General features: G+C 43.7%; 1 protein-coding gene across 4 annotated transcripts in view; it reads left to right on the top strand.

Moving 5' to 3' along the window:
- myom1b (myomesin 1b) overlaps window positions 1–15120 on the top strand; it is a 179921-nt gene that overhangs the window by 12852 nt on the left and 151949 nt on the right. For all 4 annotated transcript variants that reach the window (XM_070893067.1, XM_070893061.1, XM_070893082.1 and 1 more), the window contains exons 3-5: window positions 212–346; window positions 3615–3825; window positions 7932–8089. In XM_070893067.1, coding sequence (XP_070749168.1) covers window positions 212–346; window positions 3615–3825; window positions 7932–8089 — 504 coding nt within the window. The remainder of the gene's footprint in view (window positions 1–211; window positions 347–3614; window positions 3826–7931; window positions 8090–15120) is intronic.

Genomic DNA, 15120 nt, shown 5'->3' with positions numbered 1-15120 from the left:
TAGAAATGATTAGTTAATGACTTGAAATCAATGTAAAAAAATGAAAAACTCAATTTTCTGACACTAAATTTTTGAGATAAAATCAAGAATTCAAAAGCTATTCGTTTTGGAGTTGTATTTCAGGTCAGCTGTTACCCTACATATGTGACCTATGCATGCAACAATGAAGAATACCACCACTAAATTCTGCCTCATTTTGTTATTATTGCAGAATAAGATCTAAGTTTTCAGATGAAATGTTACAAACCTCTTCCGGAAGCCCTCAAATGAAGAGAGCAAAGCAATACTACTATGGGGGAAAAGAGAATGAAGCTGTTGATTACATAGTTCCTGTCTTCAGAGAATGGTATGGCTGCACATCACTAGTAACACAGTTATACAGATAAGGGAATTATTCACTGTTACTGCCTTAGGGATTAGAAAAGTGTTTGAGAGAGTGTCTAGCACTTGTAGCTGCATGCCAAAAGTCTATTTGGTCACTTTAGAGGTCACTGTTAGAATCATTATTTGTTTTATAACTGTGAATACTCTTTGATTTCCAGATTCGTACATTTTTCCCCAGTTAGATATTGGGAAGACTGAGCCATTGTCGACAGCCCCTGCCACAAATCTTGTACCCTTGCCACTGATTCCACTCCCATCCCCAGCCACTGTCTCAGGTTGAACCAGACTGTTTGCAACATCGGCATCCTATTTGATCCCATAGTGAATTTCCAACCCCATATCCTCTCCACCACAAACACCACCTACTTGTACATCTCTAATATGATCTGGCTGCTCCCTTGCTTCATCTAATCTACCATCAAAACTCTCATCCATGCCTGTGTTACTTCCAGACTTGATTATTCCAATGCTCTTTTGGCTGGCCTCCCATCTTCCACAGTGATCTTCAGCTCTTCTAAAACACTGCTGTCTGTATCTTATCTTGTAAGTCCCATTTACCCATCACCCATGTCCTTGCTGACCTATATTGTCTTCTGTTACTTCAGTGCCTTCAATTTAAAATGATCATCCTTATATTTAAATCTCTTAATTGCCTTACCCTACCCTGTCTCTGTAACCTCCTCCAGATCCCCCATCCCTAAATCTTATTGTTTTTCTGACTCTGGCCTCATGTGTATGTCCCCCACCCTTTGCTCCACAGTGTCTTCAGCCATCTAGACCCCATGCTCCAGAATTCACTCTCTTAAAACTGACATGAGAAGGAATTTCTTCTCTCAGAGAGTTATAAATCTGTGGATTTCTCTGCCTCAGAGAGCTGTGGAAGCCGGAATAAATTTAAGACAGAGATAGACAGTTTCTTAACCGATAAGGGATTAAGGGGTTATGGGGAGTGGGCAGGGAAGTGGACCTGAGTCCATGATCGGATCAGCCATGTTCATATTAAATGGCAGAGCAGGCTCGAGGGGCCATAAGACCTACTCCTGTTCCTATTTCTTATGTTCTTATGTAAACCCCTCTGACACCCCACCTCCATCTGCTCATGTAAGGCTGTCCTTAAAATCCATCTCTTTGAACAAGCTTTTGATCATCTCCCTTAATGTCTTCTTCTTGGGCTCAGTGACCACGTTTGTTGATTACATTTCTGTGAAGTGCTTTGGGATTTTTTTCTATCTTAAAGGTGCTATATAAATGCAAGTTGTTGTTGACTTTTTTCCAGAAGTGGTAAATAAAGGAAATGTAGTAAATATAGTGCATAAGGATTTCCAGAAAACATTTGATAAGGTGTCTCACAATAGACACGTTAGAAAAAAATCAGGAGTGTGGTATAATTGGGAATGTAACAGCATTGATAGAAAGTTAGTTGTCATAAAACACAGAGTTAAGGTAAATGCTTGGGCTGGAGAAGAGTTGGATGTAGTGTTCCCCATGAGTCAGGACTAGGGGCTGGATTTTCCAGTCTTCTGCGCTCCGGGTTTCGCCCTGGAGCGGTGCCAATGGCAGCAGTGAGGGCTTCTGGATGGACGGTCAGCCTCCAGCGTCCCACGCCTAGTGTGAAATACTCCTGGGTGTGACACCGGCATGAGTTTGTGCTCCTGCCCGACCCATCCGCCGGGAAGTGCGCCTGCAATGACTGCCTTAGAAATTAAGGCAGTCCAACCATCCCGTCGGCGGAGAGATAGATAATGATTATTTTTTTCTTTTTTTTTAGTGATTTGTGCTGTGGTGGCATGGGCAAGGTTTTGGGAATGTTTTTGTGTTTCCCCCCCCACCCATCAGGCATCTCTTGGAGCGCTCCTGGCCTGGCTCTTTAGCTCGCGAGTTTCCCATCCTTGCACCGAGAGGTATACAATGCCTCCCTTAGTGCTATGGCACCTGACACAGGGCCCAGATGCCCAAACTTAACTACTAAAGTGCAAACTATTCCTGGCCGCTAAATGTCCCGCCCCACCGCCATTATTGCCTCAAAAACATAAAAGCTTATAATCCAGCCCTAGGTCTTTTGTTCCCGATACATATCAATGACTTGAATTTGAGTGTGGGGAACACAATCTAGAAATTTGTTGACAATGTAAATGTGGGAGCCGGCAAACAGCGAGGAGGACTATGGAATACTTCAGGATGGTCTAGACAGGTAAGTGAAAGGATGGACAGGTGACAGATTCAATTTAATGTGGATAAGCGTGAGTTAAAATGTTTTAAGAGACAAAACAAGGAATGGGAGTAAATACTCAACCGAAAAATGCTGAAGGGTGTGATGAACAGAGAGATCAAAGGATTCAAATACATAATTCCTGGAAATTGTATGTAGATAGGTAAAGCCATAAAAAAGCTGCAAAATTTTGATTCTATAAATAGGGGCATAGAGTACGAGTAAATAGGTAATGATACATTTGTGCAAAACATGCATTAGGCCATTGTTAGAGTATTTGTGCAGTTTTATACAGAAAGGACAATAATGCCATTGAGTGTACAGTGTTGATTCACCAGGATGATCCCAGAGATGGGAAAATATAGTTATGAGGAGACTTGAGATACTGCTTCCACTAGATCAGAGAAAACCAAGAGAAGATTTAATAGAGGTTTTTAACATTATGTGGGTTCTGATAGGGTGAACAATAAAATATTATTTGCTCTTCTTAGGGTATCAGTAAAGAGAGGTCATTAATTTATAATTGTCTTTAAAAGAGTGAGGTAAGAGGTTAGGATAAATGTCTTTACATGAAGGGTTATTGTAGCATGAAATGCTTCATCACAGGGCATGGTTGTAATATAGACCTTTGCATCTTCTATGGTAAAATGGGATCAAGATTTGAGGAAGATACAGAACTATGGGAAGGGAACGGGCACTGGGGCTAGTTTTGTATTGGTTTAGTATTGACATAATAGGATGAATGGCTTCTTTCTGTGCTGTAAAATACTATATGGTTTTAATTTCAAGACTACAAAAATTAATGGGAACACAATAGACCATGAACAAAGGTTGTTATAATAAAGTTTGTCTGTACGTACTGAAGAGCGTGTCCATTGACAGATAGACAATAATGGAAGTGAAGTAACCAATTATAATGTGGAAGGGAAATACAATGAAAAAGGAATGGGGGAAAGTTATGCATAAAAAAACAGTAATTGATAATAAGAAATGTACTTATGTGCTGCTTGTCTTTGTTTAGCCATGAGCATGTCACTGGAATGACTGGCACAGAAGATGAAAGAATCAAGCAGTCTGCAGGGTACCTTGCCAGAAAGAATATTTTTGGTGCAGAGTCTCATTCTGTCAAGATGAATACTACTGAAGAACACAGTGTTGAGAGCACTACAATGCACAAATCAAGAAAAGTTGCCATCCGGGAATCTGCTGAACGCATTTCACTGAATAAAAGGGTGAATATAAAGAGCAATATTCAATCCAGACCGCAGGCATCAGATACTGAACCAAAGCCAGTGTCAGCAAAGAATCCGTTTATTTCAGTGAAAGGAATAAGAATATGAGATTTTTTAGGAGCAGGAAAAGACTTTAGGTACAACTAGCACATCTCTGTTAGATAGATCAACCCCATCTTCTCAACATATCCCACTATCCCTTCCCTTTAAGGAACTACATCTAGTTGCCTCTTGAACCTAGTTATAACATCCAGAACAATGGTCTTCCCTGGTAATTATTTCCCAATTCTACAGGAGTTTGGGTAAAAATGTGTTACCTTCCTTCCCTTCTTGCTCCTAACTTCCTAATTTATAAATACTGATTTTCTCCCTTTTTCCTGTCCTCTTCCTCGCTTGAAGACACTAGCCTAGAACTTCTGTCTGTCACTTTAATGCCGCTGTGACTCCCATCCCAAATCCAGAATTTTAGAAGTGAGTGTCAGTACCTGTACTGTTGAATCAAGGGGGCCTGCTCCATATAGCCAGCATAATCTCGGAGCGCATCATACTGCTCCAAGCCGTGGGCAGATCAAACCAAGGAAGGTAAGTAATCAATAGAATTGAATTCCTCTGCTTTTGTGACTGGAGGGACCACATTCGGCTGAAAATGGAAACTATAGCCCTGATTTTAACTCAGAGTGCGAGTCAAGTGGGTGGCCATCGAGGCGAGCACCAAACCCCCTGAATGCGGCATTGTGAGGCCTGGGAGATTTTAGCTCCTGGGACTATTATCTGCATGCCCCCCGGTCAATTGCCCATCCATAACCAGTGAGAAGCAGCTGGCTGGTAGGCTGGAGTGGAATGCCAGATGATAGGTGGCTGCCGGTTGGAACCAAAGGAACAGTTGCCGAGAGTAAGATAAGCCACGGGGAGAGGCTTTTGGGGTTCTTACAAGCAGGAAGAAGTAGTGTGAGAAACTACAAACAAGGGCATATTGTAGTATTAATGAGTTAATCTGTCCATCTGGCTGAAATCAATGATGCTCTTCATTATTACGTACCATTTACATGTGTTCAAATCAGCAAAGGAGAAAAAACCCAACAGATTAAGGCACTACAATTCAAAACTGAGAAGGCGTGAGCACAATTTCTTGCCACTGACACTAACTCAGTGTATTAGTGACAAGAAAGCAGATTTACAGTTTCTCATTTTACATTTTGTAATTTGAGCTGTATTTTCCATCGTATTTGAGCACTGCTGGCAGCAGCATTACATTTCTGAACCAGGTCCATTTAATATGTCCTTCACTTCTTCATTTTAGTACATCGGAATTATATAGCCCAGTTAAGCAGTATGTATTATTTTTCAGCACAACATTCTTATCCTATTAGCAGGTATCATTACAAGAACAGTTTACATTTATAAAACACCTTTAGAATAACAGAACATCCCAAGGTGCTTCTTTGTTCAATGTCAGATGAAAGCAGGAATAGGAGGATAATTAGGAGAGCCAAAGGCATGGTTGAACAGGTAGGTTTAAGGAGGCTTTTGAAGGTGGAGAGAGATGTAACAAGGTGGAGAGGCTTTAAGAAGGGGGTTAGTTGTAGCGTGCTGTGATTGCCACCAGTGGTGAGGCAGCGGGAGTGAGGACACAACCAACCAGAGATGGAAGCATGGAGGCTGCAAGCTGGGATGTAGGCCTGGAGCAAGTCAGAAGGGTAGGATGAAGTGATATCTTGGAGGACACAGATTTTGAAGTCAGTGAAACTGAGGAATAGTCAGACAGTAAGGAAACAGGGGTGAAAGGAAAGAAGGACTTTGCGTGGGACATAATGTGGGCAGCAGATTCTGGATGAATTAGAGTTTATGGGACTTGGGGGAATGAAAAGTAGGGCATTGAAAAGAATAAAGTCTGGAGATGATAAAGGCTTCAATGAGAGCTCCTGCGTCAATGTGAATGAAATAGGGATGGAGGTGGTGCTCTTTTAAAAGTACAAATAGACAGTCTTGTACGGATGTGGAGTTTGAAGCTCACCTCAGGGTTGAGCATGACACTGAGACCATACATCTTTAATAAGAACATAAGAACATAAGAAATAGGAGCAGGAGTAGGCCATAAGGTCCCTCAAGCCTGCTCCACCATTCAATAAGATCATGGCTGATCCGATCATGGACTCAGCTCCACTTCCCTGTCCGCTCCCCATAACCCCTTATCCCCTTATCGTTTAAGAAACTGTCTACTCCTGTCTTAAATTTATTAAATGTCCCAGCTTCCATAGCTCTTCGAGGCAGCGAATTCCACAGATTCACAACCCTCTGAGAGAAGAAATGTCTCCTCATCTCAGTCCTAAATGGCCGGCCCCTTATTCTAAGATCATGCCCTCTAGTTCTAGTCTCTCCCACCAGTGGAAACATCCTTTCTGCATCCATCTTGTCAAGCCCCCTCATAATCTTATACATTTCTATAAGATCACCTCTCATTCTTCTGAATTCCAATGAGTAGAGGCCTAACCTACTCAACCTTTCCTCATAAGTCAACCCCCTCATCTCCGGAGCCAACCTAGTGAACCTTCTCTGTTGGTCTTGAATGGACATCTAAGAAGGGAGATGGAATCAGAGGAATCAGTTCTGGTTTATCCAAAACTTGATGTCAGATGGGTAGTCAAACTGCAGAGTGCCAATCATGGGTATTGTCACTGAAGGGTAACATAAAGATGCTGAATAGGAGATGTCCATAAGAGCACTAGAAAAGAAGCCATTGCAGGAGCTGTGCTGGGTGCAAAGGAAAAGATAGAAATAGAGCCAGGTTAAGACAGTGCCATGGAGGTTGACTACAGAGGAGCTGATGGAGGATGATGGTATGGTTTACCATATGGAATGCTACAGAAGGGTTGAGTAGGATGGTGTTCGATAATGCACTATGACCACAATTGCAGAGAACATTGTGGTGACTTTAACTCTGGTGGTCTCAGTACTGTGGACAATTGGAGCTAGACTGAAGGGATGTTATCAGGAAGTAGTGGGGAAGTTGAATATTGAGTTGGGTGGTGGGTCAGAGAGGAAAGAAAGGTTGGTGATAGACAGGAGAGAGAGATGCAAGATGGATTTTTTTTAGCTGTTTTGAAAGGGAGGAGAACAATATCTTAAGAATAATCAAGTACAGTCCCACGCTAGAGACTTGGGCACAAAAATCTAGGCTGACACTCCAGTGCAGTACTGAGGGAGTGCTGCACTGTCTGAGGTGCCGTCTTTCAGAGGAGACATTAAACCCAGGCCCCCGTCAAGTCGTAAAAGATTCTATGGCACTATTTTGAAGAAGAGCAGGGGAGTTATCCCCAGTGTCCTGGCCAATATTTATCCCTCAATCAATATCACTAAAACAGACTATCTGGTCATTATCACATTGCTGTTTGTGGGAGCTTGCTGTGCACAAATTGGCTGTTGCATTTTCAAGATTGCAACAGTGACTACGCTTCAAAAAAAGAAAGTACTTCATTGGGAGTTCCGGTAGTCGTGAAAGGTGCTATATAAATGCAAGTCTTTCTTTCCAATGGGATCTACAAAGGTAAAAATTTAACTGGGCGCATCCTTTTTCAGCAGCCATTGGCTAGGCTACATCCCATCATGGAAAACCTGAGTGAAACAGGCCCACTTAAGGCAGCCCATTTCCCTAAGGGGTCCCAAAACACGCATTAGGCCACTGAATAGCATATGCAAGAGTCCTAATGCCTGTTTTAGGTGGCCTGGTCACACGCCTAAACAATCAGGTATGTAAAAATCCCTGCTGAATGGGAACAGAGCGAGTATTTTACCCACTCTAATTTAACTGCTCAGCCGCAGAAGGAATAGTTAATATTCCCTGCAATGACTCATTGTCATGAGGCTTGCATTGTGAAATTGTGTACTTATCTACAGAGTATAACAGTTTGCTAGATACTTTTATATAAAGAACTTTAAGAATACTGATTTTGCTTAATATAATGTCAATATTTTCTTTTGGAATGCAAATTTTGCCTGGATTTTGGTTAATCTACAAAAAGAGAGGTACAATATTTAAATGATGGTGTTGTTAGTGCTGAAATGTTTGGCATTGGATCAGCCTCACGTTCTTATGCATCTTGCCTCAGATTCACGAGACTCAGGATTTTCACAGAAGACTGAGAGAGGACAGCCTGCTTCGTATGCCTGAATTTATAATCAAGCCAAGATCCCATACTGTCTGGGAGAAGCAGAATGTGAAGTTACACTGCACTGTCACAGGGTGGCCTGAGCCTCGAGTCACATGGTAATTAAATACCGTTATTATATTCACACAATATATCACCCCCTCCCACAACAGCCTTATCTGTCCAACAAACCTTGTTTTTATTTTAAAAAGCAAGATAAAATTCTACCTATTTAGAGAAAGTAATACATACAGATATAGTTTAGCGTTATCCTTTCTTTCCTAATATGTTCTTAAGGTAATACGGGTTTAAAAGAAGAATCTCAGATTAAATATTGTAAAGTGCAAACATATTGATATTGAATTTAATCTGTGTTATAGGGAAAATGTTTCCACTGGTAGGAGGGTCGGTAACCAGAGGACACAGATCATAGAATCATAGAAACTTACAACACAGGAGGAGGCCACTCAGCTCATCGTGCCTGTGCCGACTCTTTAAAAGACAAATCATGCTTAGCCCCACATCCCCGCTTTTTGTCTTTAACCCTGTAAGTTGCTCATCCTCACGTACCTGTCCCATTTTCTTTTAAAATGATTTATGGAATCAACTTCCACCACCTTTACAGGGACCGCATTCCAGATCCTGACAACTCTCTGAGTAAAAATACTTCTCCTCATCTCCCCTCTAGATCTTTTGCCAATGATTTTGAATCTATGACCTCTAGCTATTGACCCACTTGCCAGAGGGAATAGCTTTTTTCTATCGACTCGATCAAAACTTATCATCATCTTGAAAACATCTATTATGTCACCTCTTAACCTTCTCTTTTAACCAAGGAGAACAGTCCTAACTTTTCCAACCTCTCCCCATAACTGAAGTCCATCATCCCTGGTACCCTCCTGGTAAAACTCCTCTGTACCCTATCTAAGGCATCTTGAAGTGTGGTGCCCAGAATTGTCCACAATACTCCAGCTGAGGTCTAACCAGTTACTTATAAAGTTCTAGCATGATCTCTTTGCTTTTAAATTATTTTCCTCTATTTATAAATCCAAATAACCCATATGCTTTTTAACCACCCGATCAACTTGCCTTGCCACCTTGAAGGATTTGTTTACATGGACACCAAGATCTTTCTCCTCATCTACCCTTTTCAAAATCATGCCATTTATATCTGCCTTTCCATATTAGTCCTCCCAAATTGCATCACTTCACATTCCTTCGCATTGAACTCCGTGTGTCATGCTTCTGCCCATTTCCCCATCCTGTCTATGCCATCCTGAAGCCTATACCGATCCTCATCATTACCTACCACTTTGCCAAGTTTCATATCATCTACAAACTTTATAGTGCTGCTCTCTACACCTGAGTCTAGGTCATTTATAAAAATTGCAAAGAATAATGAACCCCAAAACTGACTCTTGGGGAACACCATTGTAAACCACCTCCCAGTCTGAAAAACATCCACCATCACCCTTTGCTTCCTGCCATTGAACGAATTTTGTATCCATACTGCCACTTTCCCCTTAATTCCATGGGCTTCCATCTTCTTAATAAGCCTCCTGTGTGGCACTTTGTTGAATGCCTTCAAAAAGTCCATATATACAACATCTACTGCACTACTTTGATCAACTTTCTCTGTCACCTCATCGAAAAATTTTATCAAGTTAGTCAAACACGATTTGCCTTTAACAAATCAATGTTGGCTCTCCTTGATTAACCCACGTCTTTCCAAATGAAAGTTTATTTTGTCCCTGATAATGGGGCCGAATTTAGTGCAGGTTGCGCCCGCAGCTGCAGAGGATCCGCTGGAAATGTATGTTTTCTGGGCGATTCCGGAGGAACCACCCGTCTGATGTCCAGGTTCCACCTGGCGCGAGATTGGTCGCGGACAGATCCGCCGGCGTGATGTCATGCCACCCACCCATGCCGGATGCTGCAAATCGGCCATTTTGGTGAGGGATGCTGACCTCAGATCGACCTGCTGCCTGCCAGAAGGACCGCTCACAAAAAGCAGGTGTGACCTGGCCGTGAGTCTGGCGGCAGGGAGAAGGGCTCCGAGTGCTGCAGTGCTGCACATCGCGGCTATGGTGCAGATTCTGGACCATCATGAGTGGGACTGCTGGAAAAAAGTTAGGTGGATGTTGCTTTACTTTATTGCTGATGGTCATGTTTAATTTTGATGTGATAAAAGCGACTAAAATGTTTCTAGGCTGATGGAAACTTTTCTCGTTGACTTTGCTGAAAGACCTTCATTGAGAAGCCCAATGGCGAAGGCTAAATAAGTGAAAAGTCACATTTTGTCCATCCAAGCTGATTAATTAATTCTGTGACACAGTCCTTCAAGAAGTTCTCAGGAAAGCACTACATATCACATAGAGGGTGAGAGGGTGAGAGGGTTAGAATGATCTATTGTAAGCCTGCAGACTCTGACAACACTTGTATGGGAGTGAATGGGTATAAAGTTACAGCTATTCGAATTTCCAGACCAAATTGAGGAAGGACTAGTCAATAGAACACAGCAAGAGACAAGCGCCGTGGTGACTCAGTGGCCTACCGTTGAGGTTTCAACGACTAGACAATCACTATCGCCTTGTTAATGTGTTTTTCTTTGTACTGCAAGAAAACTACTTCATAAAATCTGTTCTGATTCATCACAAAAGACCTGTACCCAGCGTGCCTTGTTGTGGTGATGGACATAAGTCTATTCTGAGAGATGTAATTAATCTGACACAGCGAATAACTCTCACAGCACATAAAGCGTGTTGTGATGGCACAATGACCCTACCCATTATACAGTGCAGTCATATATGGATGGGAAGCTATTCCTGATAAAGCAGATGACCTGAAGGAAAAATGTGTGTTTCTCACAAGGCATCACACATGACGTTAAAATCAGACACTCACCAAGGGAGGGTCAACAAAGTGAGTGTATTTACAAGTGCACAATAAAAAAGATTACATAACATTATTATATTTACAAACATTTGCACCTACAACACCCAACCCTCTACCCAGCACCACTACCTCTCTTCACCCCCGCCTTGAAGCAATGCCCAAGCTCCTCTTCCTCACCCTGCCTACACCACGGCATCCCGCTCCCCTGCCCCTCACTGCCTCTGGCTGCCGAGGTTGTACAGGAGGGCAGCGGGATGTCTGTCTTGTTGAAAAGGCAGGGGGTGTGACCGAAGGCGCCGGGATCTCCTGCTCCTCCAGATCTGTTTGCCTGAGGGTGTGGGCTCGGAGGCTTGCACTTCGTGTCCAGAAGCCATCTCTTGCCTCATCGCCTCAACAGTCTCGGTTGTGCACTCCAACACAGTGTTGAGCCGGTCCATCTTTTCATCATGCTGCTGGGTGAAGGTGGCCATGCTGCCAGCTATCCCAGTCATGGTCTGCAGCATATTGTGACCTTTCTGCAGGCTTGTCCGTGATAGTTGGACCATCTCCAGAATTGCAGAGAGCCGTGGTGGATCCTCAGGTGGTTGCTCGCACCTTATGGGTTCTGGCTCCTTGCTTGCCTTCGTGCCATGGCCTCTGTGCTTGGTTGAGCTTGTCAGTGTGGTGTCCGTTCCAAACCCCAGGAACTCGGAGGCCGACGTCGAGATTCTGCTGATACCTGGCTCACATGGCAGAAGGCTGCTGTCATCCTGTTCCTGCTCCTGAAGCTCAAGAGGCTCAAAAAAGGACCCTTCTCCCTCTTCTCTCTCCTCCTCTCCTCTTCTTCGTGGCTCAGGGTGGCGGAGTGGGAGCCGTGGAAATGGGTGATCTGGGGGTGGCGGAGGGTGGGGGGGGGCGGGGTTGTGGAGGAGCAATCCGCTGTCTTGGGCTGGGGATGACGTCGGCGTAGTAGACGTTGAAGGTCTAGCGGCGTCTCTGAAGGCCAGAGGTTGATGGTGTGCCTTGATCCGTGCTGTCCAGGTCATCATCTGCAAGTAGAGGATGAAATTTCAGTCTGTGTCGGCGGTGGGTGGGGGGCGGGGGGGGTGCGGTAATGACTCAAGAGTTTGGTTACTGTAAACTCACTCAGGTGCAACCTGATCCATCTTTATTCCAGCCCAAGAGTGACAAAGACACCCAGCTTATATACAGGTGACCAAACACACATGCCACATGCGTACAGCTAGATGACCTCCGACTGCGGTGCCCTCTGGTGTCTGGTGACCCCCAAGCATTAATACATAACAACATCCCCTTTTTAAAATCTTAACAACAGTCTTTTTACAAATTAAGACAGTCTGGGGCTTTCCTCTCACGAGTTGATTGTCTCAGTTCAACTTTGGCTCTGGGCGAGCGTTCTGAGTCCATTGAGACTGAGGGCTGAGTAGCCGATCTGATGGGAGTGGTCATGACCACATCAGAGACTGAAGATTCAGAGTCAGTCATGTCAGCAGAGTCCTCTCATGAGTGAACAATGGTTGGTTGTTCACTGACTGCATCTTCCTCACTCGGTTCCAACTCATCTGTGTGCCGCAGTTTAACCTGGTCAAGGTGTTTCCTGCATGTTTGCCCATTCTTGAGCATGACAATAAATAATCTGTTATCCTCCTTGGCTGTAACAGTGCAGACGATCCACTTTGGACCTTGACCATAGTTCAGGACATAAACCGGATCGTTGACCGAGATGTCACGTGACACGGCAACACAATCATGACACCATTGTTGACTTTGACGTCTGCTTTCAACACGATCATTCAAATCAGGATGAACAAGAGAAAGCCTGGTCTTGAGATTTCTCTTCCTCAGTAGTTCAGCAGGAGGAACCCAGTAAGCATATGAGGTCTTGACCTGTAACTGAGCAATATACATGACAACTGTCTCTGCAGTGAGCCCTGAGTTACACATTTCATACTTTGCTTGATTGTTTGAACGGCACACCCTGCTTGATCATTAGAAGCAGGCTTGAATGGAGCTGATCTCACATGTCTGATGCCATTGAGTTTCATGAACACCTGGAACACAAAACTTGTGAAGCAAGATCCGTTGTCGCTCACAACAATGTCAGGCGAACCATGAGTAGCAAAATGATACGAAGGCTCTCAATGGTAGCTGTAGATGTGCTGGATGACATAATAACAAACTCTATCCATTTAGAGCATGCACCTACTACAACAAAAAACATATTTCCTAGGAACGGGCCCGCTAAATCAATGTGGATCCTTGACCATGGTTTGGATGGCCACAACCAAAGACTCAGCAGAGATTCCGTTGGTACTTTACTTAGCTGCATGCAAGTATTGCACTGATGCACGCATAATTCCAGATCAGAGTCAATTCCAGGCCACCATACATGAGACCTAGCAATAGACTTCACCGTGACAATACCAGGTTGAGTGCTATGAAGTTCACCTACAAATTTTCTCTATCTTTCTTAGGCATGATTACACGATTACCCCACAGTAAACAGTCTGACTGAATGGACAGCTCATCCTTGCGATGGTTGTAAGGTTTGATCTCCTCATGCATCTCCATAGGTATGGCAGACCAATCACCACTGAGTACACACCGTTTCACAACCGATAAAATAGGGTCATGGCTGGTCCAGATCCTAACTTGTTGAGTCGTGACAGGGGTTCCTTCACTCTCAAAAGCATCCATTCCTCACAGTAGATCTGCAGGTTGAGGCGTCTCCATCTCAGTTGTGGGTAAGGGCAGACGACTCAGTGCATCGGCACAATTCTCAGTACCAGGTCTATGATGGATGATGTAATCATAAGCAGACAATGTCAGTGCCCACCTTTGAATGCAGGACGATGCATTGGTATTAATACTTAACTTTTCCGCAAACAATGAAATGAGTGACTAGTGAATGTTTTTAGTTCAAAACGAAGACCAAACAGGTACTGGTGCATTTTTTTTACCCCAGGCCAAAGCTTCTTTCTCTACCATACTGTAAGCTCTTTCCGCTTTGGACAGATTTCTCGAAGCATACGCAACAGTTTGTAGCTTGCCCGATTCATTTGCTTGTTGGAGTACGCAGCCAACCCCATATGATGAAGCATCACAGGCCAATACAAGACGCTTACACGGATCATAACGAACAAGCAACTTGTTTGAACATAGCAGATTCTTGGCTTTCTTAAAGGCTCTATCTTGAGACACACCCCAGACCCAGTTGTCACCTTTTCTTAGTAACACATGCAGTGGCTCTAATAAGGTGCTCAATCTGGGTAAGAAATTACCAAAGTAGTTGAGTAGCCCAAGGACAAACGCAGCTCTGTCACATTCTGAGGCCTGGATGCATTTTTGATGGCCTCGGTTTTCGAATCAGTGGGCCTGATGCCCATCTTCCTCCCGTGAAATTCAACTTCAGGTGCCATGAATACACACTTTGAGCATTTCAGCCTGAGTCCTACTTTGTCCAGACGCTATAGGACTTCTTCAAGATTGTTCAGATGTTCAGCAGTGTCGTGACCTGTGACCATAATGTCATCTTGAAACATGACAGTTCGAGGAATGGACTTCAATAAACTCTCCATATTCCTCTGAAATATGGCTGCAGACGAACGAATCCCAAAAGGACACCTGTTGTAGACAAACAGTTCTTTATGGGTGTTAATGCAGGTGAGTTTCTTCGACGTGTCGACAAGCTCCTGGGTCATATGGGCTGACATCAGATCCAGTTTCGTGAATGACTTTCCACCAGCTAGCATGGCGAACAGGTCCTCAGTAACGGATACTGATCCTGTTTCGAAAATCGGTTAATTGTAACCTTGTAGTCTCCACAAATCCTGACAGTGCCATCACTCTTCAACACAGGAACAATAGGATAGCCCACTCATTAAACTCAACCGTTGATATGACCCCTTCACACTGGCGTCTGTCAAGCTCAATTTCAACCTTCTCCCTCATCATGTACGGAACAGAACGAGCTTTGTGATGGACAGGCCTTGCATTGGAATACAGATGAATCTGCACCTTGGCTCCCATAAAATTACCAATACCTGGTTCAAACAAAGAAGGAAACTTTTCAATACTTGAGCACACGAAATATCATCCACCGAGGACAACATCTTGACATCATTACAGTTCAGCTTGATTTTCTAAAGCCAATTGCTGCCGAACAGCGTTGGACCATTACCTGGGACAATCCATAATGGTAGCTCGTGAACCACACCGTCATATGACACCTCGATTGCTGCACTGCCGAGCACCG

This window comes from Pristiophorus japonicus, chromosome 1 (assembly GCF_044704955.1).
Source record: "Pristiophorus japonicus isolate sPriJap1 chromosome 1, sPriJap1.hap1, whole genome shotgun sequence".
Taxonomy (NCBI): Eukaryota; Metazoa; Chordata; class Chondrichthyes; family Pristiophoridae; genus Pristiophorus; species Pristiophorus japonicus.
Note: the sequence above shows the minus strand (reverse complement) of the source record. Positions and strands in the feature narration are given on the sequence as shown.